Source organism: Manacus candei, unplaced genomic scaffold (genome assembly GCF_025592945.1).
Source record: "Manacus candei isolate 608988 ecotype Guabito, Panama unplaced genomic scaffold, ASM2559294v1 h1tg000042l, whole genome shotgun sequence".
Lineage (NCBI taxonomy): Eukaryota > Metazoa > Chordata > Aves > Passeriformes > Pipridae > Manacus > Manacus candei.
The window spans coordinates 2,922,420-2,950,014 of NW_026138090.1; the positions used below are offsets into that span (position 1 = coordinate 2,922,420).

At 41.2% G+C, this 27,595-nt stretch overlaps 1 protein-coding gene across 11 annotated transcripts in view; it reads left to right on the top strand.

Annotated features, from left to right (window-relative positions):
• CELF2 (CUGBP Elav-like family member 2) overlaps window positions 1–27,595 on the top strand; it is a 455,290-nt gene that overhangs the window by 193,414 nt on the left and 234,281 nt on the right. For 2 of the 11 annotated variants that reach the window (XM_051795188.1, XM_051795190.1), the window contains exon 1: window positions 17,568–17,813. The exons of 2 other annotated variants lie outside the window; for them this stretch is intronic. In XM_051795188.1, coding sequence (XP_051651148.1) covers window positions 17,740–17,813 — 74 coding nt within the window. In that variant the 5' untranslated portion in view covers window positions 17,568–17,739. Of the gene's footprint in view, window positions 1–3,261; window positions 3,625–17,567; window positions 17,814–27,595 lie in introns of those variants that run through there. 7 more of the 11 variants (XM_051795182.1, XM_051795185.1, XM_051795183.1 and 4 more) reach the window with 7 other exon arrangements.

Consider the following 27,595-nt stretch of genomic DNA (forward strand, 5'->3'; position numbering starts at 1 on the left):
TTTATTGTGCAACTCACAATGATACACTGGTTTATACATCTTGTAGTGTTCTGTATTATTGTCACACTGCTTTGCAGTACATTGGGTTTTTTTCATTTTAAAGATGGAGATGTGAGCAAGAGGTTAATTGGCTTGCGTGAGATCTGACACGGGGACATGTGGTGAAAGGGGAAATGAATCAAGCTTTTCTATTCCTCTCATGATTGCATTCACGATTTTTGGTCCATTGTCTTGGACACTTGTCCACCATTTCTCTGTCATGAAATGTAGTCCGTTGCTTGACTGGTAGTTTTGGTTTTTCTAGTGTAGCAAAATGCCACTGTGTTTTGGGCTTCTGAATATTTTTAAAATACTGTAAGCAAATGGAATGGTCAAAGAATAATTTGAACTAGAAGTCAAGAGCAGAAGGCACATTTTGAATTGGTCTAAATTAGTTGTTGTTACTGGTTTGCCTCTGAAGTTTTGATCATTTTACCTGTGTAAATGATTGGTATTCCTGTGGGCTTTCAAGGATTTGCAGCATCACATAATTAGTTTAGCAAACTCATAGGCCACACGTGGAAGGTTTGGGTTTCCATTAAATACAGGGCAATGAAACTATTAAATTTTCACTGTATGTAATTTGTGCAGAACATTCTACAATATATGCATATCAGTTATGAATCTACAATCAATTTTCATGTTAAATGTTGAATTTAAACTCCACAGCTGGACTTTCATCCTGAAAGAAACCAGATAGCCCTGTGCATCTGGTTTAATCTTCCCTTCAGCCATATTATTTTAAAGGCACTCCTGCTTAGTACATCTCTACAACTGAAAAATAATACTCATATTCCCTCTCATCCTCAGCAGCTGTGATCCCTCTGCAGATGTTGTGCTGTCAGACGTTTCATTATGTGTGATAGAAAGCGTAGGTTCTTTTTGTCTGTCTGTGTTATCACTTTGTGGATTTTCTTTTCTTTTTTTTTTTTTTTAAACTTATTCCTTTGGCTGTAGATGAGTCCTTCCATAATACTTCACTTTATTTCCTATTGCTGCTGCTTCTCCTTCTTTCTAAGTACAGAAATGATCAAGAACTTGCAACTGCATGGAGCTGCCCAACAGTAGCCCATTGATTCACCACCAAAGGGCTCTGTGTGAGCCATTCTGCTCCAGCCTGAAAAGAAAGCTTTGTTCCCTCAACTGGTAGTGTCTTAAGATGCTGATCCTTGCCATATTTTTGGAAAACTGTAGCAGTTTATCAGACTGTTTGACACTTCCCGTTCAACTGTGTATTCTGTGGCATTCTCTGGTATTTACTGCTTCTTATACACCAGTCTCACGAGCCCGAGACTGGTCTGGAGCTGCCCAGGCACCACGGCGAGTTAGGCTGGGCACAAGTCATTTGGAGGGGAACAGTGAAGGAGGAGGAATCTGGAGTGCTGGTGGCCATGCTTGAAATGGTAGTAATGGATTTATCATTTGGGGCAGGAGGTATGGGATTTGTCATGTTGGTTGAGTATTTTCCTGGCTGCCTTCCATGACTGTTCAGATATTTTTAGCATGAACCACAAGCTATGTTGTCTCAGTTGACCTTGGAGCATGACATTTTAACATGGAATTGGTTTGAACTGCTAATCATTAAAATGCTTTATTATTTTTTATTGCAAGACCAACTAGAATCCCAGTCATGTTTTGCAGATGAAAAGGGAAGCAAACTGAAACCTGCCTTCTCTTGACTTGCAGTCCTTCATGATATCCATGTTTCCTAAACTACCATCTTTCTCTCTACATCACTAAAAGTAGACTATGCCCAGATTTGTTTTTTAATTTGTCTTTTGGTCACTTGACAAATGCTATATCAGAGTGACTGAAACTAATCCCGAGGTCTCACAGTGCTCAATGAGAAGAGTAGAACAAAAGGATCGTTTCTGTTGCAAAAAATTTATGACCTTAATAGAAGTTTACAGCTGCCATCAGAAAGGCAAGATCTTGCTATCAGTGTATTTATACTGGTGATTGCTCTCCTCTTTGCTTTCATTCTCAGACTCAAGTTTACCAAAAAGATTAAGCCTCTAAATGCCAACTTCTGTTATGGAAATAGCAGCAGTAGCACTGCATCACGACGTTGTGGCAATATATTTTGAGGCAGTAATATATAATGTAGGAAAAGAGATTCAGACCAACTAGACATAGCCAGAAGTCTATGGAATCCGAATTCACATTTTGAGGTCCAGATCGATTTTTAGCCTGACTGGGCTTTTTGACTATCTGTCAGTTTTGAACAATTCGTGTTTATTGAGTTTTGTACCTTCTTATGTTAACATGACCTGAGAGGAAATTACGATCATTTTTAAGATGCATTGTACTGCCACAATGGTGCAGAAAAGCCTTTGACTGAAAAGAGCGTCAATGGCTTGTTGACTTTTTCAGTCTACCAAATAAGCACCTACTCAAGTATCCAATGTACATTTAAAAAAAATAAAAAAAAAAATAAAAAAAAGCCAACCATCCTCCTGCCTCAGAAGTAGCTGCATGGTTCAAGGACTTACACTGCAGAAGTTGAAACCAAGACATGAAAATAAACCTCTCTTTGACTACCTTGGCAACAGGGAAGACCACAACCTGCTTCTACAAATCACATGGTGGATCTCACAAATAGGGCCAAAGAGGCTGTTTCCATGAAATCTGTGTTACACTATAGTTCCTTTCATACATAGGAAGTGAGTAAATCATTGAATAATGCAACATCCTTTCCCATCTGCGAGAACTCTGCGAAAGCCAAGAGGAAGGGTCTGGGTTAAAGCAAACTCAGTTACTTGGTAACCGAGTTGTGTTTCGGAGGGGTTAAAATTGGAGGGATTTTGAACTTGTGTTTTGAGGGGGTTAAAATTGTCAAGAGAAACTGAAAACTTGAAGAAGATCCCCAGGTGCCTGCATTAATACTCCCCAGTCTCTCTGATGTGAGCTGGCAGGTCCCATAAAGCCACTCAGCCTTGAACAGGGAAGGGAAGGAGGGAGAGAGCAAGAGCTCCAGCTGCGACTCCAGAGCCCCAGAAAGAGCCTCTAACCCAATTCCCTTAAAGTGCACAAGCCTCACAAGCCACAGCATCTCTTTGCCACTGTATTCACCGATTTCGCAGGGCAAACAAAAGATCCATATCGAGCATGCATCCTTCCAGAGGGGGAAAGATTTCCCTCATTTGCCCATAGATTTCCTCCCCTTTTCTTTCAGTTATATATATAGAAATAGATATAGATATAGATTTTTTTTTTAATGGGGGGGGTAATGTTGCTAATTTTTTTTTGGCTGGTAATTAAGAGAGCTAACACCAGCCAGGCTAGAGTGAACGCAAACAAGACCCCTATAGGCAGCACAGTGCATTAATGTAAAATATGCCCAGACAACATAACTTGTCAGAGAGGATTATTTCTGCTTAGTGAATCTGCAGGGGCCCCTTTGCTCCACCACTCAGCGTCTGACTAGAGAGAGAAAGAGAGAAAGAGTAGCCATTAGTGAGTAGCTACTGTGGCATTGATGTTTGAGCGCACTTCTGAACTGGCTTTTGTTGAGAATATCGGTGCAGAAAGCATGCGCTGTCCCAAATCCGCTGTTACTATGAGAAATGAGGAGCTGCTTTTAAGGTATGTTGTCTCCTTTGTTTTAACGCGTGCTTTCGAGTTGCCTGGGCCCGCTGCAACTATAACCATGCTGTGTATTAAGTAGTTCCCCTTATTTAAAGGAAAAGACAAGCATTGCTGGGTGCAAGTAGCATTTTCCAGTAGTTCGAACCGCACGTTTCATGTATGACGACAAATGTACGGAGAGGGCAAGGAGGGGAAAAAAAATAAATATATTTATCTTTTTTTTTTTTTTTCTATAAGAGAGCTGGTATTTCTTTTATCACCTCCTTTGCAATATTTCTGCCTGCTTCATTATTATGCACTGGGCATGGAATAAGCATGGAAAAAGCTCAGGGAGACTCCATATTAGAGCTAGTGCCCTAAATACCACTTTAATTTTCACTTAGCCTATGTAAATAGTTACTAATGCTCTACCTAGTCCGTACCACTTGAAGATGTTTTAAAAATATCTAAATACTCCTATATGTGGGATTACACATCTATTCTCTGATAATGCTCCCGGGTTTAGCGGGGGGCCAGCATCGACTACTCTTTTCAGAGAGACACAACACGCAGACACACGCACACACGCACATACACACAGAATTATGCTGGAATTGGCACCCCGCTTTGAAAAATGTAGTCTTTTGTTTATTTGCTAGCAGACATTGTAGTATTGAATACATCTTTTGGTCTGACAATGGGACAGCTGAACAATGGTGCTGTCAAACTAGCTTAATGTATGTCTGGCGGTGGGGTGGTTTGGGTTGTTTTGGGGGTTTTTTTCTTTCCTTTTCTCATCCCCTTTTTCGTTTCCCTCAATCTTTTTGTGTACACGGTAGAATACGAAGTGCGTTGCCTGTTTTGTGCCGGTTGTTTCATTTGATATCTGCTGCTAATAGTGCAGGGAGGGGGAGGCTTGTGTCTTACAATTATGGCTATTGCATTAAGTTGGAGATTTATTACTAACCTCTCCTTTAACTGTAGTGAGAAAACTTATTGATTCTGAAAGCTTACAATACCGCTGTCAATCTGGCAAACACATACTCGCCAAATGTGCCCTTGCCTGATTTTATGCCCGATCGTATCAACTTTAACTGCTGTTTTGAAGATACTGTTTCTAATTCTGTTTAGGTAATGAAAATGCAATAAAAATGATAAATCAGATCTCAAAGTGGGAGCCCATGCTACTTTCCATTTTTATAATCCAGCTATTAGCATATGTTAGAATTTTTAAGGTCAGGCAGAATAATTTACCTGAATGATTCCCATCTCCAAATCAAACAAATTATTCATATGACATTCCTTAAATTATCTTTCTGTTTAGAGAACCATAGTTTAGTATTAACACAGTTAGCAATTTTGGGTTTAAATTTGGCAAAATACTTGTGTACCTTATGCATTGTGAGAAGAAATTGTTGCAAAGCTTTTGAAAAATTTTGAGTTACTACTTGGGCAGCAGCTTGTGTCTTAAATAAAATGTATTGTCATCAGTCTGGGGAGTTTCTGAAACTGTTTAAAGTCTTTGAATACTTTACATGTTAAGTAAATGTATTGCTTTTAGTAATAACTTTAATCATTTTGTGAGAAAAAAGAGATATTACTGGTTTCTATTTTTTGCTTCAATCAATTAATAGTAGAGGCTTTGTGCTTTTTTTAGAACTGTATTCTAGTGCATGATTTATATGGGTTGAGGGGTCTCTTGGACCCCTTTAATTAGAACAAAAGGACAGTAAGGATTTATCGGTAGCAGTCAGAGCTCTCTAAAGCATGTATTTCAACACAAAAATGTTTTATGAGGAGACTCTCAGTACTTGCTATTCTGTTTTGTATTTTTTTTTGTCATTGTATCTTCTTCGCTTGTGTGTTGAGGTGGTGTAAATCAATAGCAGAGAGTTTATGTGAAAAAAAGGTAATATCACATAAAATACTCAAGAAGTGTAGAGATTATGTATTATCAGGTAGTACTTTACATGCTGTGTGTTGTGCATAAACACGAAGAAAGCAAGGATGGTGTTTAATATAATGGGACCATGCTATAATTCACTTCCTTGGAAGAACTTCTTTCAAGACAAACATTAACTCGTTCACAACTGCTCTGCTCTGCCAGAACTGGAGGAGAGGGGGCATGTTTTTATAAAGTTATTTTTTTATTATGTCATGTTCCAGCAGCCTGAGCTTTCTAGCAGCTACTGCCCTTTGTGAGTGGCAACACAGTGAGTCCCTCACTCTCAGTTACGTGGAAATGCCCCTTTAGTGACAGCCTAGAGCAGGGTGAATGCCACTTCTGTAGCAGCCACCAACAGACACCTGGGCAGCAAAACCACTTTTAAGGACTATTCAATACTAACTCTGTTTCCTAAGCACTCTGCTCACAGGTGAGTTCATACCAAACTTACTGTAGTTTCTATGTTTTCAGATAAAATGTTGCATAAAATGCATATACTATGATTTTTTTTGTCTTGGACTGCCAGTTACTTTGTTCTTTTCCAAGGGTATTTTCTGACATTGCATTCACATCAAAGACTAATTTTTGAATTAGTTTGTGTGAATTCTCCTCAAAAAAAAAAAATCTGTCTATGCATATTTACTGAAATATTGCTTTTTTGAGCCACAGCAACTATTATTGACATCAAAGAGGGTGAAGCAAAGCTGTAACTCAAGTAATTTCTTAGCATGTTTAACGAAAGTGTTGGCTTTTGAGAGACTGCATAGGTTTAGAGATCTTATGCCTGAACATCAGAGGTGTCCTTAGTGTTACCTGTTTTGAATCTCACTCATTCACAAAGCAATGTGGTGCCTTGCAGTTGTCAAACTTGGCAACATCTGTTTCCACAACAGAGCTAAGAGAGGTAATTCAGACTCTACCAGTTGTTATTTGTTCTTGCAATGACCAGGTGTTATGTCAAAAAGAACATTCTCAGTCCTACTTAGAGCAAGAGTAAGATAGATCTTAACCTGGGACCTGGCTTTCTGTGCTTCCATAGGAAATGGAAGTGAATTTTATTTATTTATTTATTAGTCTGGAGTCTCTCTGTATGTGTGTGTGCGTGTGCGTGTGTGTATGTGTGTCTAATTTTTTTTCACATTCATGAATCAAAATCTCTAACACCAACATGTTAATATTTTCTTTGTAAAAAGACAACGAGATTGAAGTGTTTCTGTTATGAACTCTATGTATGAAGGGATTGAAACCAGCCCTGCAGAGAAAGATTTGGGGTTGAAAGGCTGGACGCAAGCCGGCAATGTGCACCCCCAGCCCAGAAAGCTGACTGTGCTCTGGGCTGCATCAAAAGAAGGGTGGCAGCAGGTCAAGGGAGGTAATTCTCTCCTTCTACCACAGTCTCATGACATCCCACTTGGAGTACTTCTTCCAAGTCTGAAGTCCTCAATAAAGGAAAATCATGGAACTACTGGAGCAGATCCAAAGCAGGGCCACAAAAATGGTTAGTCTGGAACACCTCCTCTATGGAGACAGGCTGAGAGAGCTGGGGTTGTTCAGCCTGGGGAGATGTTAGAGCAGCCATTCAGTACCTAAAGGGGGCTTATAGGAAAGATTTTTTTAACAGGGCCTGTTGCAGTAGGACATGGGATCATGGTTTTAAACTAAAACAAGGTCAATTCAGACTAGACATAGGAAGAAATTTTTTCCAATGAGGACAGTGAAACACTGGAACAGGTTGCATGGTGGTGGATACCCCATCCCTGGAAACATTCACAGTCAAACTGGGCAGGGCTCTGAGCAACCTGATCTGCTTGAAGCTGTCCCTGCTCATTGCAGGGGAGTTGGAACTAGATGACCTTTAAAGGTCCCTTTCAACCCAAACCATTCTATGATTCTATGATTCTATATAAGATTGCAAACTATACCTTTGGGACTGAAAAACAAAGGCGAGTGTTCAATTAATATTCATATCTAGAAGTTTTACTGCAAGTGTAGATTGTGCTTGAATACTTAAGAAGTCATTCAGGAGTGAATCAATACTAATTATTGTAATCAGGAGGGTTAATTAGCTGAAGATGCTGCTGATGGAAAGTTCACTGCTTACAGCCCTGAAAACACCTAAGTTGATGAAATCTGAAAGCAAGATGTCTAAGAGGACTTTGTATGGAGAGAAATGCTTGGCTTTCCTTTGGCATTTCAAGAGCCAGTTGTTCCAAAGGGGAAAGATAGCTTGTACTTTGTATTTTGCATTTTATTAATTCAGGGGGTATTAGAAGATGCAACTAAATCTGTTATAAAGATATTTTGTGGTAGTTTCTCAATAAATGCAAGTACCATTTTGGATAACCTGTACTGTTTCTGCAGCATTCATTTGTAGATTACCATAAATTAATATGGATAATCTTATGCATTTGAAATCTGGTTCCAGCACTGTTATTTGGAACAGTTATTTCATTTTTTTTTCCCTCCATTTGTGTGCAGGCACACGATATATGTACATAAATTACACATGCTTTTTTCTGATGTACAGATATACATCTGTGTGCATGCATACACAAGTGCTCATAAGTTTAAACACTTTTCATTGAGGGTGTGTATTTCTATAATCCTGTGCCCTCAAAACTCCCACTCGGTTTCCATCTGCAAAACAGTGCTCAACTACATATGATTCAGAGGACAGTTATTGAAGAAGTAGTTCATGAAATTTAAGTTAGTTGATAAGGAATAAAGACTGAAAAGAAGTAACCGAAGAAAATCCTTTCCTTTTCCCTCAATTAGAGCGGTTGTGCTCCCTAAAGTCAGCATTACTGAATTCAAACAAAATCTAGCAGTACAAAATCTTTCTCAAAAGTGAATTCCAGGAAGATTTTATATTAAATGCTGAGTATTTGAGGTTTGTGTTTGTTTGGTTGGTTTTTTTCCCTGTTTCCTTAGTTGTATCTATTGAGGTTATAACGAAGACGAACGTCTGGATGTTTATTCAAGAAAAAAACCCCTACAAAAAAACCCCTCTCAGTCACACACACACACACAACCCCCCCTAAGTCAAGTGATGCTTTCAGAAGAGAGAAATTCTATTTCAAAACACATCCTTCTTTCCTTTCTAATGACATTAGAGATTATCACGTGCAGGTGCTATTTATCTTTGCAACTGCTTTCCTATGACTGTTTTACTGCTTCCAACACATTTACTTGTGTGTCAGGCATAGAAAAGGTAACTGAAAATGGCAGCTGTTGAGAAAGCATGTCGCCATGCCTGGAATGACATGCATTATCGGGGCAGCAGGAGTTGCTGGCTCTACAGCCCATTTCTACTTGACCTGCAGAATGATTGGCTGCCTGGGATGGTGATGAATCACTGGAGTTTATGAAACAAGACTGCTGGCATCCTCACAGAGGAAATAAAAACGGGATTTTTTTTCCCCACCTCTAACATTCTTGCTGTGGCAAAAAGCTTTTTTTTTTTTTTTTTATGTTTTGTTTTGCTTCTGTGTTATTTCACCCTGCAGCAGAAGTAAATGTGTCAATTAAAGTCGCTTTAATACTGTTCTTGGCAAGTTAATGATGCACTGAAGGTTAACTATCTTTATTGGATGGAAGAGGGCAGGAATTTTTCCAAATTTTGTGTAAATCTTTGTCTGGGCTCTAATTTTCTCACCTCTCATTCTGTTCTTGAGACTGAGATAGCATAACTAGTAATCAGCTCAAGCAGGATGTGAAAAGGATTTCAGCTGTTCTCACGCACAACTTTATTTTCTCTGATAGTGTAGGGATCAGTGATCATTCTGTGGACTAATATCAGCCAGATCCATCTTCAGCATTTCTAAACTAATGACTAAAATGACATTTCTGGAAAGCATCGACTCCCAGATTTGCACTCACTTTCTAGGTGGTTCATGAAATTATATTATGCATTAAGACCACATTACTGGATTAGGGCTGTTATGAGCTGGTGCTTGTAGGAAAGTACCATGGGGCTGTAAACCTGCCAGGGCACTGACAAGGCTGACACAGTGTGGATGGATCACAAGCTGCCCTGTAAAATGCAGCCAAGTAAAAATGATCCTTCTATTTCATTTGAAACACCCAAAATTGTGCTTGGGGGTGGGGAATGGAGAATTACTTGCTTGTCTCTCCATGTAGCATGCCCAGTGGCTGATGTGTTAGCCTGTGTCCCTTATTCGGGTAGAATAACCTATTTTTAAGTTAACTCTCTCTGATTCAAAGGAATAAGGTTACCAATAAAATTGCTTGGGAAGTTTTAAATATGGCACTTATATGAAGATAATGTTTTCTGCCATTACATGAGAGAGGGTTTTTCTCAATTCTCATGCTTTGCTGCCCAAGCTTTTTCTCCAATAGTTTTGAAAAGCAATTTGCATGCTCACACAGTCTATTAGACTTCTTCACCTTCCTCCAAATAATTCAGCTGCTGCTGGACGCTGGAGAGGCTGTAACACTCTTGTTATTTCAAGCACAGCCTTCCAGTGTCCCTGCAAGGCTTGTGGAATAGAGGAGGGCAAATTTTTAGCAGCAAGAAGAGTTGGACAGGGAACTGTTGCTTGTGCCCTTTGGTGTGTGAGGGGTAAACCCTGTCCTCGCTCTGGAGTTCCCATGGCAGCAAATCAGCAGGTCATCTTCAAGAGCAGCCTTTGAGGATGCCAGACAACAGTCTGTCACCCAGAGTAAGACAGAGCAGAAAGCTGGAGGAGGGAAAAAACATTTCTAGAAAATCAGACAGAGGATAGGGAAGCTTACAACAGAGGAGTGAAAAGTAAGGACACCCGAATGCAGATCATCTGAAAATTGAACCTTGCACATGTAGATACCTGTGGATGATAGGATAGTTGTACTATGGAGTGAATTTAAGGTTCAAATCCTGCACCTGCCGTCCCTGGAAGCTGCAGGTCAGCATCTGAAGAATTGAGGATCTCTAAAAACAGAACAGTGAATTATCAGAAAACTTAAATTTTTAGAGACTCTCAATTCAACTGTACAAACTCCTCGTTTCATTTTCCTTCTCTTCTTCCTAAAAAAAGATCTATCTTCTGCTAAACTGCAAGGAAGAAGCTCACTCTGAAGCTTGAGAATTTGCCTGCATCATTTCAGCCCACATTTAATTTTAATGAGAGAGTTATATAACCCCCTTTAAAAATAACAAAACACTAACAGAACTGCATTGGCAACACCAGGTGTTCTGCAGTGCTGCTCCAATGAATCATATGGAGATTTGTCTGTGCACGGCTGATGAACATACATTTAACTCAGTTAACCCCCACCCCGAATATAGCAACCAAAGTGACCAAAATTTTTCCAAAGAACCTTTCTCACAAAATGATGCCAAACTAGATGCCTGCCCTAGGAACCTCATGGTTTCGGCATTTTTCCCTTACAAAGCTATTGTATCAAGGGGTTGTGTTTCTCTTTAAAAGTTGCAGATGAATTACTGTGACCCTTCAAAGTGAAACATTTTATGTTAAACACTAAGTTATACCCAACTAAGTTGGGTTAAATGTTTTGGTTCAGAAAAGAAAATCAATGTTCCTGTTTGTTGTACTGAGCCCCAAATCTCTGAAACTGTTAAGAACAGCAGATTTAACAGGCATCTCTGGGAGTAATAAACATGTGACTTCATCAATGTTCCTTTCAGACAGAGAATTTGTGGGAAAAACTGAATTAGTGATTTCGAGCTTGTTAAACACCTTGGTTTAGATGCTGTCATTGACTCTAGGAAGTCCCTCAGCCACTGGTTGCTGGAAAGTGGGAAGGATCATGGTGCACTTGCCATACTCCTGCTATTTCTCTTTGCATCCATTATCAGAGCCAGGGACATGGAGTAGGTGGACCTTTTACTCTGACCTATGTGGCAATTTTTACACTATTCATTTAGGGAAAAACAACCCAAACCACCATAACCAGGCATGGTGTAGTTTTCTGCACATCTAAATACTTTTCAGGTACTGCAGGAGCCTTTTCTTTATGTCCTTCATGACTGATCTTTAATGGAGATTCTGTCTGTTGGAAATAATGATGTCAAATAAAGGTAGTTACTTTACATATTTTCAGGGTAATAGTTATTTTTGAGGATTGATATGTATGCTAGGCACTTCACCAAAAAAAAAAAAAAAAGACCTGCGAAATGTCCTACCTTAAAGATGTTGCAATTTGAATTTAAGGTGAAATCCAGTCATTTGCAATGAAAAAGAAAGTGGTAGAAGTGAATGAGAAGGGAGGATGGAGGTTAAGCTCATAAGGATCCTGCTGTTTGGAGTTGAGTGCAGTAGATTAATTCAGATATTGTAATAAATCCCTCAGATGTCTTTACATTTTGTTTTTAAAAATAAGCCTATTTTTGCCTTCTTGTCTCTTTTGATGTCGCTCAACCGCCTTCTTTCTTTGCTGATGCCACATTAGAAATTCACACTTACCTTTGCCTGTGGCTTTTGGAATTGGAACTGCCTCCAGTCTCACCTCCTGATCCAGGCTTTTGCTGCGTTCAGCCCGTTCTCACCATCCACTTCCCTGATCCTGCATCTCTCCCCATAACCAGCCTCTTCAGGTGGGCAAAAATCTCCAGATAGCTCAAATTTACACAAAATGAGAGAGGTTTTTGTGTCTCTTAGTAGTTCTTCCTGTGGGTCTGGATGGTAGGGAGGAAGTTTTTTTGTTACAGTTGTCTTTTTCCCCTGCTCTGTGAAGGCGTAAGTGCAGCTTTTGCATATTGTGAGTATGGAGCAACACAGCCAAGAGCAATAGATGTGTGATTCCTCCTATCCTAAGTTATACAAGATAATATGTTTTCACATGAAGATAATATAATAGCCAAACCAGAGAATATTCAGTTCCCTCTTCCAGGAAAGTTTGGAAAAGTGGTTTGTTTAATCCATAAATAACACGTCTGCTGTCTAGTAGGAAATCAGGTCTATCCAGTGCTTGCAGCACCCCAGTTTCTCTCCTTCTTGGGTAGTGGTTGTAGATAGAATCAGTCAGCAGGTGAGAAGATAAGGTAGTTCATAAAAAGAAAAAAAAAAGAAAGAAAAAAGGAAAACCAAAAAAAACCCACAGTCAATGTCTGTTGCCAAGTCGAGATAAGACTGGGTTGACAAAAGCCTTGGTCTTGTGTCAATATGCTCAAGGCACTAACACAAAGGTAACACCTATAGATCAATAGTGATGCTCTTCAATAGGACTGTAAATAAATAACAGGATGGTAGGACTTGGTCTCCCAAAGATTTGCTTGTTACTACTTTACTTAAGTATTCTCTAAATATAGTGCTGAGGTCATGAACAGCCCAACTGGAGCAAACAGTACTGGGTAGCTTCTGCTGAGCACTAGCACTGTGCAGGATTGGACCTGAGGGTGATGATTGACCATCCCAAGTATCTTCATGCTATTAACAAAGTAGGGTCTTCCTCCAAATTAAAGGTCTTTCTTAAAACCCCTCCACCCCATGTAGTGTCTGCCTTGTGCCATAAAATGTTGCCTAATTGTTTTCGGAAAGATAGAGTTATTACCCACAGAATGGAACAAAGGCCTTATACCCACAGTGGAATGAAATCACCTCATCAGTGGCATAAAATAGGAAGGCAAAAAAAAAAAGAAGTGAGTGGGAAGTTTTACTATAGCAACCAAGTTTACATAATATCAGTGTGCTTCAAGTGAAAGCTCTAGAAATGCTTAATTTGAGGTAGCTTTTCACAGGGCTAATTTTAAATGACGTTTATTTCTGAAAATGACTGATTAGTTACAGTAGCCTACAGAAGCAGAGGGGGCGTAACAAGCAGCTAAGATTTCAATACTTAAAATCCATTGATCAACTTTAACCAATATTTTAATTTTCTTTTTAAAAGGGTTTCAGATATATGCAGGCTATTTTATTTCTTAAAATAAGATGAAGGGAAGACTACTGTGTGTTTGGTTTTGTAAATAAAAAATCCTTACTGAAAGGTTAAGGCTTTATAAGCAAAAATGTATTCCAATGTCAGACCTAACTTACAAAGATGGTTTTGCTACAAGTAATCAAAATCTACACAAATGGTAAAATGGTGCAGAATTGGGTCCACTTTTTGCCACTCAAAGAAATGCACTACTTTTTGCTTTAATTGTTAATGACTTTTACTCCATTCTTTAGCTCTGTCCAAATGCTTTGTGTAACTTGTGTTCCTGTGTTTTGCTTTGCTTTGCTTTGCTTTTTACTTCGTGCTCCTTCCCTCTCCCCCCACCCTTTCTTTCCCCTCCAAAAGTCTGCTACTAAAAGTTAAGCTGATGGGCTTCCTCCCTTATAGGCAGGTAGGCTCACATCCCACTGCACAAACCAAAATGCTGCATTGTCTGCTCTTAGTCATGTTACTACTTCCAGGCTCATGGTTTTCCTGGAAGGTTATTTCTTTGTGAAAGACAGCAAACACCTCATTTGCATTCACTAACACTAACTGGACCAGATTCCTTTCCCCGCTCGCATTAGTGGAAGATCCTGAATGATTCCACTGAATCATTTGAGCCAGCTCCAAATTTACACCGCCGACACTGAGCTCTGCTTCTGCTTCCTCTGTTAGAAACTTGCTTTGATGCCAGAGATAACCTGAATCCCGAGCATGTTCATTGGCTTAGGGGGGAATAAAGCAGAGGATTTGAACTCTCTTCACACTGCCTTGCAGGCTTGGGAGAGAGTGAAGTCATTCGGAAACTTTCCCTTGAAGTGATTCCAACAGTAGCATTTCCTTGGCCCAATACTGGGAGGCAAGTTGATTAGAAAAATGGCATTTACAGATAGGGTGAGGAGGGGGTCTGGAGAGGGGATGTGATGTGAGCTCCACAGTGGATTTGGCTCTGGGATCTGGAAGGGAAGGAGGCGTCTGCTCTCTTTGTCACTTGCTGAATGAAACCACGGGCAGTGATGTCACAGTGAGCTCATACGTGCGACAGCAACTCACCGCTCAGTCCTGGCCTTCTGCAGATGAACTTTTTGTGTGGTTTTTAGTTTTCTTTTGTTTTTTTTTTCTGTGAAGAGGTGTTTGGTTTTCAAAGGTTGAGCTGTTTGGAAAAATTGCATGTAGCTCTGTGTTTGAAAAGCTGCTTGAACGGTGACTAATCTGCAAAGGTGAGGTGGAATTGCTTCATCTGCCCCACTTAGACTTATGTAGAAACCAAGGCACAAAGAGTAAATGAGGTGGCTGCAGGGGCAAGCAGGGTCTGGGCCTCTGAAATGTGGGGAGGATGGATAGGAGGCAGCATTTATGGCTGGAATAGGATTAAAACCCGAGAACTGATGATTCCAAATTCCAGGTCCCCTCCTCAAAACTACCATATGCACCACCAGTTGAAAAAGCTTAATATCAGCGGGCAGCAATAGCACAGCAATAATGCAGCTCCTCTAAGCCACTGTTTAGAACCGTTGTCTGATTTATGCTGTGAAAATTAATGCAGTTTCACTTGCCACTCTCCATCCTCATTTCCCTCTGTACTGTAGCAACAGAGCAGAGTTTCCATTTTTTCCTAAATTTTTAATAAAAGTTCCTATTTTGCGCACATGTGCTGCTCAGGAATCTGGCATTAATGTTACAAATAACAGAGAAGAGCCTGTAACAGTGTGTGAAACATTCAGGGTTTTTTGTTTCTCATCACTTACCCTCTGCGATCGAGAGTTAATTCATACGTAGCCACTACATAATTTATGTCTGAGAACCAAATTATTCGAATGCAGTTTTTCCCCTCTAAGCTCTCCTTGAGTCGTATCTCAGTATCTTTTATGGAGAGGGCTTCTTTTTGCATTTGACCCTGTTCCTGCTTCTAACTTTTAAATGGCAAAAGCAAATGTGCTTTGAAAAGTGTGTTACACTGTAGTTGTTAAATAAAGCAATAACCTATGCACTTGTAATGCTTTCTCTATGACCTACTTACATACTACTTCACCCTCCTTATAGTATGATTAAAAGCTGCTTTGAATCCACTATTCCCTCAAGGGATTTGAGGCTAGAATTTAACAAACTGCTGAGAAGGCTTAAGTCAGTAAGAGGGCTTCCCTACAGCTTCTTCCAGCTAATTCACATGTAATTAAAAGGAAAATAAATATTTCAAAAGAACATACGTTTTAATGAAGCATTTTTAAGCACTTACACCTTGCAAAATGGGGCAAATTTATAAAGATCTCTCTATTCCATATGCAGATTTTAAGCAAAATTATTTGTGATTCTCTCCTCCTCCCTCTTTGCATCCTGTGCGAAGCGTGGATTTACTTTTCAGTCAGCAGCAGTGGGACTGTGGTCCTTAAAAGCGACAGGCTGGTGAGACTGAACTCCCTTAGATTTAGCACGTACCAAAAAAACTGATGATGAAGGGCTACAGATCCAGCCGCACAGGGCGAAGTGGGGGTGGAGACTTCTTACTTAAAAGAATATCTTCATCCTCACTGAGCTGCCTGTATTTCTTCTGAGCTAAAACCTGTCCCTTCTGCAGTGGCAAGATTTTGAAATTGAAAGTTAATCCAACTCTGCTCTGGGCCGGATTAACCACCATGGAGGCCTCAGATCAAAACCCAGGTGGCTACATCCAGCTGGAGAAAGTTGTGCTGGTTTCTCCTTTCATTTGGACTTTGCACTTAATTTTTTTATCCGCTGTATAGTCCTACGCTGTGATGGATGGGGTGGCGTAAAGGAATCACCATGAATTTAGTAAAGCGGAGCCATAGCTTTGCTTTGTGCCTTTCTACGTGGATGTTTAGGTGCCATGGTGATGAGGACAGTATGTGAACGTATAGAACAGAGCAGATTAATAACACTATAGATAACTGCTCAGGATTGCAGCTGTCCTACGGGGATTACGCTGAGGGCCAAGTGAACCTTTTCTTTCTTTAGACTTGCAAAGTAGGCAAAAATTTTAGCAGCCTGAGGGGTTTTTCATCCTTTTAACTATTTAAAATGGAAAAGTCTCTTAGTGCAAGAAACTGGACCCTGAAAATTTGCCTGGTCTGTATTTTTTATTATAAAATCAGCGTTGGTCAAAATTTGAATAAAACTTGGCCTGATAGCATATTTATTTATGGGTCACTTTAATTTTTATATGATAATACTCTTTGAAAAGTTTAAGCGTAGTAGGTTTTAATTTGCGTTTGTTGCTTTTTGCAAGTGTTGATTATCCAGAACAAATCAAATTATAAAACCTGGAGAGAGATTCAGATGGAGAAGCACACACAATGAAGAGGAACGTTCTGTCTGTCTAGACTGCTCAGATCATCCAGTAATCTTTGTAAATATGTTAATATTCTTTTGCCTGGAGCGGCTTTGTATTGAGGGAAGTAGGTTTTGGAGATGGAAAGGAAAATTTATACAGATTTTCAGGGGGCGGGGGGGGGGGTGGGGGTGGCTCCAGCTACTTGTATGTGAGGAATTTTGTGTTGGACTTTGTGACACTTCTGTGTGCGGTCAACTCGGGAGAGCAGCGGGTTGGGAACGGGTTTTTGGGAAGCTACAGACTTGAGAAAGGATTTGCTGTCGTTACTTATTTAAATCCCTGCTTCTGATCAGTGGGGACAGAGTTATTACCAGCCAGTAACAGCACTCTTAAGCATTTAAAGGATGCCAAGGTCTGCATGGCAAGAGTTTTGAGCGGAGAGAACCCGCACTCAGAACCTGCCCAAACCATCCCAGTGCTCCCAGTTTGGCTCCCACCGTACTGGGAAGAGCTGTGCCTGTGCTAACCACTCGCGTGTGCTCCCAGCAGTGTCAGCGGGGGGTTCTCCGCCGGTGCGGGGCTCAGCTCCCCGCACACCGCGCTGGGAGCGCGGGGCCGGGCAGCGCCGCGGAGGCGCCGGGCGTGTCTCGCCGCCCCCGGGGCCGGGTCAGGCGGTGCCCTGGAGCCCCGGGCGGGCATCCCCCGGCCCGGCGGCGGCAATAGGCCTCTCCCGGGGCGGCGGGGGCGCAGGGGTTAACGGGGAGCCGCAGCGGGGAGATGGCTCCGCCTCCCCGCTCAGCACCTGGCGCTCCACCGACAGTTGCCTCAGCAGTCGATTTCGGAGGGGATTGGCGGAAAAAACCGAGAGGGGGAGAGAAATGTGACAACTGCCGGGGCTGGCGGCTGCCGCGGGGAGGCCTCCGCACCTGTGCCTGCCGCTCCGCCGCCCGGCGCAGTTGTGGGATCCGCCGCGCCCCGCCGCATCCTCCCGCCGACCGCCGCGGCGCCCCCGGAGCCCAGCATGACTTCTTCGTTCAAGCTGGATTTCCTTCCGGAGATGATGGTCGACGGCCGCTTGCTGGTCTCTGACAGAATGTAAGTGGCAGCGGGGGCTGCCGCCGGTCCCCCCCACCCCGCCCCGGCTCCGGGTACCGCCCGGCTCCGAGCCCCCGCCGCGGGGCTCCGGCCGCGTCCCCCCCGCGCCGCCCGCCCTTCCGCGGGAGGGGAAGCGGGGGGTCGTGCCCCCAGCCCCCCCTTCCCAAGTCACTTGGTGATCTTCATGCTGTGTGTCCCCCCCTCCCAGGGTGCTCAGTGTCCCGGCAGGTCGGTGCAGGCGGGCGCGGGGCGAGCGCGGGGGTTTATCGGCTGCTGCTGCTGCTGATGCAACGTGGAGGAAGAAACGCGCATCGGTCGCGCGTAGCTGAGCGCTCTCCCCTCTGTACCCAGCGGGTCCGTCCACAGGCACCTGTCCCCTGCACCCAGCCCGGACCCACCCATGTCTCCTCTCTCCTCGGCAGAATAAAAATCCCCCTGCGAAAGCTTCATCAGTTTTCAAATTCAGATGAAATACTAAGCACCTATTGGGAGTGAGACCAGGCAGATAGCAAGGATTTGGCTTTTTTTTTTTTCCCCCAATACTGTCCCCGACAGCTGCCCTGGTACGGCTAGTGTTAATTAGGGTGAGGATGATTGCTTTACGTGTGCAGTTAAAGTGGGGATGAGACGTATCGGAAGGCTCTGAATGCTGGAATTTCAGAAGGAGAAGTATTCCCCTAGCCCAGCTCTGCTCCATTAATCTCGATCTGAAAGTTTCTATTATCATCCTCTTGGGCATTACCAGTTGACAGGTATTTTCAGGTAACCTAAGCCTTATATGAAAAAATAAAAGCCAGAAACGAGGAAGTAGTCACTTGCTGAAAGATATGGAGGCTGAGGACTGTGCTGCCTTTTTACAGTATCCAAAATATCTTTTATTTTGTTGCTTTCTGTTCTTTTATCAGGATGACAAATGTGGTTTGAGTTACATTAGAATGAAGCGAGAGGCTTTGGCATTGACTCTGCACTGGAGCTGTTCTGGTTGAGGCAGCGCTTAAGTTACAAGTGTAAATAAACCCGTGTGTGCAGCAGAGAGTGTCACCTGTGATTTGCACAAATCAGGTTGCAACACTGTGCCCCCATCTAAGACTATTCAGACTTTTATTACCTATTTTACTGGCAGCCAAACTTTCTTCTAAGGTGGAGTGCTTTCTCTTATACCAGCAGTGTTCTGCGTGATGTTCGGTAGTGGCCAGTTGTTCAGGCAGCTGAGATTTAGGAAGTGTGTGGGAGAGGGGCAAGAGTCAAGGGGAGAAGATACTTAGTGTGGGTGACTTACACTATTTTTACAGTCCTTGAAGGACAGAGGAGGATGTAAATGGTGCTACTTGTCTTAATTTTGTGGTCTTAAATTCTAAAGAGTTCTATGCTGTGTTTTGTTTTTCCCATGATAAGGTTCCTGGTTTTATTGCTGTCAGTCAGTTTTGGTAAAAGTGCTGCCAGTTCTCCCCTTTTGCAGAAAAATTGCGTAGGTTTGACTATTGGGGAACAAAGTAGAAGCTGAACATTCCTATCTCTTGCTTTGCAGCCCTCTGTAGGGACCTGCCACAGTCAAGCTTTCCCTTGTTTTCATCATCTCAGCTTTGATTACACTTTCTACCTGCTGTCCTTCCAGGCAGTCAGAAAAGATCCTGCTAACAAACATCTCCTAGCTCAAAGGCACCAATAACTGTAGCTGATGATGCCCTGTTGTCACTTAGTCTTATATAACTTTATCTCCAACTTGCCCCTCGAGGGGGGAGTACCATGTCAAACTCTTGCTTCTGAATTTCCCTCTTCATACTCCTTTTCTCAGGTAAGCATCCATAATATATTTTAACACAGCTTGAAACACAGTCCGTGTTCATTAGACACAGATCTTAATGTGTATCCAAAGGAAAAAAAAACCTCTAGAGAAATATCAGCCTCTAAGTGGACCTCAAAATACAGAAATTTGATAATGGAGTTGTTAAATACACACATCCTTGTAGTTTTTGGTGCTGGTTCTTCATGTATTTGGGAGGGCAGGGGGAGCTTAGTAATCTCTTGAAGAAAAAAACTCTTTACCTCCTGCATCATCAGTGGTCGTGTTGTGATGTGCTTCCTTGTATTAACCAAGCTTTGCTTTGCTGCTGATCTAAGTGATTGTGAAGATGGTATGATTTCAAGGGATCATGTGTCATGCATGCAAATTAATATTGAGGCTAAATTGCCATTAACTCAAGGAGTTTCTATTTCTAACAAAAATAGTCCTGAAACTAAATGCTGTGTGGGAGAGCTTTGCCACACTGCCTTTCTAAAACTGTGTCACTCACCGTTTAAAACCATCTTTATTTCGTCCTTCCCAGCCAAGTGGTGACACGCATTTATTTGCAAGTCCCCAGCTCTCTGGGCTAATCAGTGCTGACGAGAATGCGGTTTGATTACGCATAAGGGGTCAGGGGCACGATGCACCTTCCCCTTTATCTGGCCCACCCCGGGTGTGCAGGGAGCTGCCGGCACTGTTCGGCGGGGTGGCACAGAGCATCCGAGAGCACGCTCCAAGTTACAGCGCTGCACAAAACTTTTAACCTCGCCATCTGCTCCAGCCATTGAGCGTAACTCGGTTCAGTCTGCAGCAGAAAGGAATTTCCTATTTCAGAGTGAGGCAGTTAGCAAAATATATGTATAACACTTCTGCTTCATAGCAGAAATTGGCAAAACTAGATTTGTTTGTGTTTTTTTTTTTTTAATATGCCGGTGGCATATCAGATGTTTGGGGAAATCAGTACTGTACAATATCACTTGCACTTCCCATTCTGTACACATTTAGAAGTTCTTATACAGGGAATTCTTTTCAGAATCATCCATTCTTTCAACAAGTAACAGAGAAGGGGAATTTTGAAGGAGTAACTTTCAGTGCATACCTATAGTGAAAGTTAACTGCCAGCTTGATAACTGCAAAGTTAAAATGCTCTTACCTCTGTGAGAATGTTAATTGCTCTTAAATGTTGCTTCCTTTCAAATTTTGCTGCTGCTATTATGTAGCTTAATGGAAGTAAAATAGAACATCAGATACGTTGAGCATGACTGTGTATAATTAAACTGTATGCATGGCATCAGTGTACCTGGTTAGTAACTGAATGGCAGTGTACTAGTAAAAGTTAATTAATGACATGGCATTGGAAAATAGATACTCTAGGATATGAAGCATAAAGATGCATGAATTCCTGTTCTTGAGGGCAGATGGCAATTTGGATGCTCTAACCATAGTAAATGCTTGCTAAGAGACTGCTTGTTTAGTGCTCTAGGAAGGATCAGGAATTGTTTGACTGCTGTTATGCATAGCCTCTGTGTGCTCACTGCGGGGAAGAAGCAATTCTTAAGAAAATACACAGGGGTATGGAGGTGAAATATATAGGTAAACTGTGTGTGTGTATATTTGGACAGGGCAGGAGAGGGTTAATAGCAAGTGAGGTTATAAAATCTGAGTTCAATGTAATTTGCTCAGTAATTTCACTGGCTTACATGTACATGCCAACTGGATGATTGTAAAGTGGTTGCTTTGAGGATTAAATACTCACCATTGTAACCCTCCATGTTGATTTCTGCAATACCACTGAAGATTTTTCCATCCCAGGTTACACATTCCAGTGCCTGGGCTTAGCTTTAATATAAATGAGTAACAGTGTTTGTTACTACCGAAACAAACTCAAATTTGACTTTAATTTTTGGTAGCTGAGTGTAATGCCAATAAAGTATATTATGCTTAAACAGTGCGCATTCAACTGCATGGGTCGCGTGGCAATTATGCGTAAAAGTATTTAGCCTTTGAATTCCTGCCTCTTTTAATCCAAGATGAGTCAAAATCAGATATACATGCACTATGCTGATTAAAAAGCCAGTGAAGATCAATTTTTTATACTTTTTGTTTGTTTGTATTTATTGTTTAGTAAATAACGAATGTCATCACTCACAGGGCATTCTTGCGCTTTAAAATCCAGAACTTCCCTTTCTGCACTAAACCTGCAAACCAGGACTTTTTTTAGCATAAACTGGAGAAAAGAAATTTTTTTTTTTAAACTGCACTGCAGGGAAACTCAACTTACTCTCAAAAATAATTTTTCAAATATCTGGTCTTTTTTATACCTAGAACATCAAACCACGATTTGCTAACTGAAAATGGGTAGTTGGGTATCAGCTATTTTCTAAGTCTGTAGTCTTGTCCTTATACTGGCATTTTATCCTGACTCTGATTCAGTAATTGCTTTACTTTAAGTATTATGACTTGTTACTTAAGTTACATGCATGACAGATTCCTTGGGCCACTACAGAGGAAAAGCAAAGCAAAAAAAGAAGAAAATTCTTGACTGTCGCCAAAGAGCTTCAGAAAAGAAAATAAATCTTTGGATGTCTATTAAGTAATTACAATCTCATGGTGTCCTTCTCCCCATCATCTTTTCTAGAACCTCATTCAGTAGTTAACCTATGATAACTCTCAGCACATCAATATTTAAATATATCTTTCACTTCCTATGATATGATCTCACAAGTTTTTAAGCCTCCCCCACATGTATTCATCATCCAAATTAATCATCAGTTATGATTGCTTTAAAAACTTTGATAACTCTAAATATTTCATTGGCATTTTAGGATGTTTGATATCTTATGAGCATTTGGACGATTCAAATTTCATAATTAATTCATAGATTAATATAAAAATATTTGACCAAACCAATATAGGGTAAAGGTGTACAAAATCTTTTAATTTTTAAAAGCTCCCAGAATGCAAGGAATACACTTTGGCAAGACAACATTCTAGAGGGAAATCACTATTTTATAATTTAAGCATATGAAAAACTCTTTTCTTCTGAAGTGGAGAGATAATGTTTTGGTTTTGTTTCTTTTTTTCTTCATTTCCACACACTATGTTTCCTGTAGTGGGTTATTTCTTGTGTGTTCATATAGTTGAAAAGTATATTACATCTCCTGACATGGATTCCTTTTATTAAAGCAAACTAGTGGCAGGGCAAGGTTTAACCAGAGGCTGAAGTCACAAAATAAGGAACACAAGTAGAGAGCGAGGCTGAGCTTTCCTTAGCAAAGAAGTGGGAGAACAAGAAAAACGTTCACAGGTACAAGAAAAATGCAGGAACAAGAATGCCTATTTGGAAAATAAAAACTAATTGGAGCAATAAATGTAATGTTCTCAAGTAATTGTGAAATAATTATTCCCCTTTAGAATCATCATACTTTAATTGCTTTCCCCCGCGTTCCTGCATTCTGCATGCCTATGGAAAGGAAGAGAAGCGCTTGTGTTCCCTCCAGGATTTCATTTTTCATTTGCAGTAAGCTGCTGGCTTTCTCATAAAGGTTTTCAGAAATATGTTGCCTTAAACGCCGTTGTGTTCTTCCATATGGTGTTAAATGGAAGAGGTGAATGGCAGATGCTGTAGGTATAAATTCTCTCCTAACGTCCAGACTAAGCACCTTGAGATTTAGCTGTGCAGTTTATCCATCCCCTGTATCACAGATTTGTAATCAATCTCTCATTTTCATTGAGACTGTTACGTAAATAGGACACACTTCAGTAGTGTATTCTCTTCGCTCACAGCTTGATCCTTGAAAAATCAGCTGACAATAGTTTAAAATTATAATATTAATAAAGAGGAGATCATCTGGCCTTCAGAATGACATCTGAAAGCAGCTTCTGTTTTGTGTTAAATCTTAATTACTGTATTTAAATGAATGCCTAAATGAGCCAATTCACAAAGGAGTTGCCTACTGTACCAATAGTGCCTGTTCGGTGATTTTTTTTTTTTCTTTGGTTTTACACAAATATAAAAAAATAGTTTATATGGAAGAGAACAGCTGTGTTCTCTTGCCTATTACGACTCAACTGAAGAAGACTGAGTATCTTAAGTCTGGTCTCTGCCCTGGGACAACTTCTTCCTTGCCTGTCAGATGGTGGCAATACTTAAAGCCAAGTTCAAAAGCACTGCTCCAGAAGAAACATGGGTGCAAGATCTGTGAGAAAGACCCTTCTGAGTGTTATTTTGTGAGTTTACCCATTGCTTACTGTCAGGGGCAGCATATTGTCACATCTGAGGGAAGGAGTTAGGGCTTAGTACCATGGAAAGACTTACACCATGTCTGTAAGTGCACCAACCCTCCTGCCTTTGGTTAGGCTGGAAGGGATATGATTCTCTCCAGTTCTGCCCAGGTTACTCTGGAAGGAGACAGCCATGCTCAGCTGTGCCCAGTTCACCCTGCTCCCCACTGCAGCAGGGATGCACTGATCCTCTGCAAAGGAGCATGCAGGGAATTCACATCTTTTTATTTCCCCATCAACCTACACCCATCGAGCCACTTCAGGTTTGTCAGGAAAATAACAGCAACCTGAGCATTTTGGTTTATGTTTTTTACGTCCCTGTTAATTTCATAAATAGTTCTGTGGATTTTACCCTGGGGTGTTAGAGTTTACACTCATGGTTATCCAGAGATGCAGGTATTAATCTTTCATGAAAACGGTGTTACTAATCTTCTGATTTTTTTTAATTATTGTTATTATTATTGTTTTCATTTTTCCAGGCAGGTTAGCATCACAAAAAAAATGTAGTACTGACAGAAAAGCCTAACACTATGTCCCAGCAGTCATGGTAGCAATTCATTGCAACACTAATTTACAACTTTTTCAGGTTCTTTCCACTCAAATGGACTTGCCCTTAGATAAGAGTGGAGATTTTGGATGTGTAATAGAGGGATGCCCAGATACACAGTCCCTGTAGCTGGTGTGTGTAGCTAGATATCTCCATGATAGGAGGACTAAAACCCTTTCTGTCCCAGATTATACTGTGCTTTTTCTCCTACTCTGCTCCTACATCCTATATGCTTTGAAGCAGTTCCAGTCTGATTGCAAGTCACAGCTGACAAGAGCTATCTTTTGTTTCATAACCCTGAAAAATAATGAAGGTCCACCATCCTCTTAATCCAAAGGCATGACACTGTCTTCTTGCTTAATATATTAGGGCTCTTCCCATTTGTTGCTCCTCTAAATTGCTCGGAGATGCAAAAAATCCAAACATCCACAGCTTGCCTGACCCACCACTTGTGTTGTTGACTCCAGGGTCACTTGGTCCAGTGAAGCTGCCTGGCCTAGTGTGAGATAAGTGCACTTCATTTGCCTGAAACAGACCCAGGTAGTTGAAAATTATTAGCTTCTGGCAGACGATACCTGTATTTGAAAATCTACAAAATCAAGTGATCTATTCCCTTCTTCTCTTTAATTCTTTTTTTCCTGGCTCATTCAACTTCTTGGCTCTGTCAGCCTTCACCTGCAATTCATTGCTAGTGAGAGAGACATCTGGTTCTGCCCTTTATCAATAAATGCTTTTATATTTTGTTTTATATTTTACCACGGATGGAATGTAGAGCAAGCATTAGGAGCTTGAAATGTTGTCAAACACACTCCATGCCCAGTGGCTACCACTTAAAGAAAACCCTATTCTATACCTGGTTCTCACACAAGACGCTCCAGAAATTGCACATCAGATGGCTGTGGTTTGTCTTGATTTCACCATGTGTTTCAGTAAACTTGATCCCCTTGTCACGTCTTTCAGGGGAATAAGAATAATCTTTCATTTTATCTGCAGTGGCTCTGTATTAACATACAGAAAAACTGATAATTTCATCAATCAGTACATGAACTTTCAGGTTTTTTTTTACTTCAGTTTCATTTCTTATTCCAAGATCTTATTGCTTAGAAACCAGCTTTTCATGTTCTAACTGCCTTATCTATCCAAACTACATTTAACCCCTGCTGTCCAAAACCAAACCAAACCAAACCAAACCAAAAAAAAAAAAACCAGGAAAAAAAAAAGAGAGAAAGTTCAGGAAATCACAATGACTATTACACTAGGTATGAATTTAGTCTTTAACACTGATTCCTGAAAATACCCCAGTTGGGTCCGCTTCAGAGATTTCACCACAAAACCAGTAATGCCAAATTAAGGGATGAACACAGGTTGAGATAATCTCTCCAGGAAAAAAATGCAGAAGTCATTCCCCTTGTCCTAAACTGACCCATGTAATGCAACTTCTTCCTCGAAGAACTGAATTTTTAGGATTGCACGGTGAGCACTGGCTTTTTCCAGGAGGTTCAGTGTTGCCAGCTCTTCCTGGAGATCAGTATTGAGTGGGAGGGGACCAAGGGGAAGAGGAAGAAATAAAATTAGCATTTAATTTTGCAGGATGTGGAAAAATCGATGACAAGTGAAGCAATTCTTAGAAAAAGAAAACCTCTCTGGACACGTAAAGCACTATTATCTGATGTTTTATTACCAACTATAGCCTGCAGTCCGTGTTCAAGCCAAACTTCCGATGGGTTTCCAGGAGCTTGGCTTGAATGAGGAATGCATAATGCTGGGCTTTGCATCCTGTGCCAGGCTGTCCAGCTCTGAACAATGAATTGCAGTCGAATACGTGGGTTTTGCAGTCTTTTCCTCATTGCTCACTTCAGAGTGAACTTCAGCATGGAAACATGAGGCAACTAACTTCTCAGATACTGTTCTACCTTTCTGACAGAGTTGCTGTCTTGATGATGATAAGTCAGTTTTGGTTGGGCAGGTATTCTTTTGAGGGATGTTCGCAAGTCTCAGGTTGGGGCAGGGGGGTTCTTCTGTTCTTGCCAAACCTTTTCCCCTTTGCCAGAGAGAAAGATTCATCTCAACACCTGAGGGCTCTCAGCTTTCACTAATATCTCTATTGTCTGGCTGCAGAAGATAGAGTACAACTTTTCATTTTAAGTTGGTTTGTTGTCTGTGGAGAAAAGAGTAAATGCAGCAGCTTCATAACTGTGCTCAGATGTAGCCAAAGAAAGTCCAGCACTATATTACGGATTTTTAAAACAATTGGGTTTGCCTGATTTCATTGCCGCCTAAGTGTAGCCTGGTATCTCACTTGCTAGACCATATTTATTTATCTTCAAGACAAGGCTGTGTAGAACAGGAAAAGCTCAAGAGTTTTAGTATCTTCTTTGGGGTCAGATTCTGGGTATTTTTGAGCTCTTTTTTTCCTTCAGTGACTGTTACCATGTGGCCTTACAGATGTTGACATAAGGTTCCTACTGTAATTGTAAAGTAAAACAGCAGCAACTCTTCCATGTCTGGTGCAAACCTCTCCTTTGAAGCAAGCATTCACAGAGGAAAGAGACCTGTTTTCCAGCCAGAAATATTGCTTACAAGGCTTAGTGTGGCCCAAACAGTCTTCAACAGCACTGGCTGATCTCTGTATTTTCAAAGTATTATTCCAGGCTCCTTCAGTTTTATCAGACTTGGAAAAGGGTCCTGCAGCAGCATTGTTGCTGCCTGTGTGTCTGTGTTGATGAACAGCAGACCAATCATAGCGAGAGATCCACAGCAGGATTCAGAAAGGATCAATTTTCAGCTTGCTAAGATGCCCATATTGATACCTGGAAGCTCTGAAGGAACTAGAGACTATTTGGCTGTTTCTGTGCCTCTTTGCTCCCTCTGTTCTCACCTCCACATCAGGGGATACTTAGACTTCTTTATTTTGCTGGCCTTCAGAGGATTTAAAGGTCTCTGAGCACCCCTAGGCTCTCCATTCCTACTCGAGTGGGAAAGGCAATGGAGAGGAATACTGCTGACTTCAGCCAGTTGGATCTCTTGATTTTCCTGTTTGGTATGAAGCCAATATATAGAGTGAATTTGGAGTTGAGAGATGCCAGGCATCTGGGTAAGATGAATATTGTGGAAGGGAGATGTGCAGAAGAAACTGAGGGGAGAAGGGTATATATCTAGGCAAGA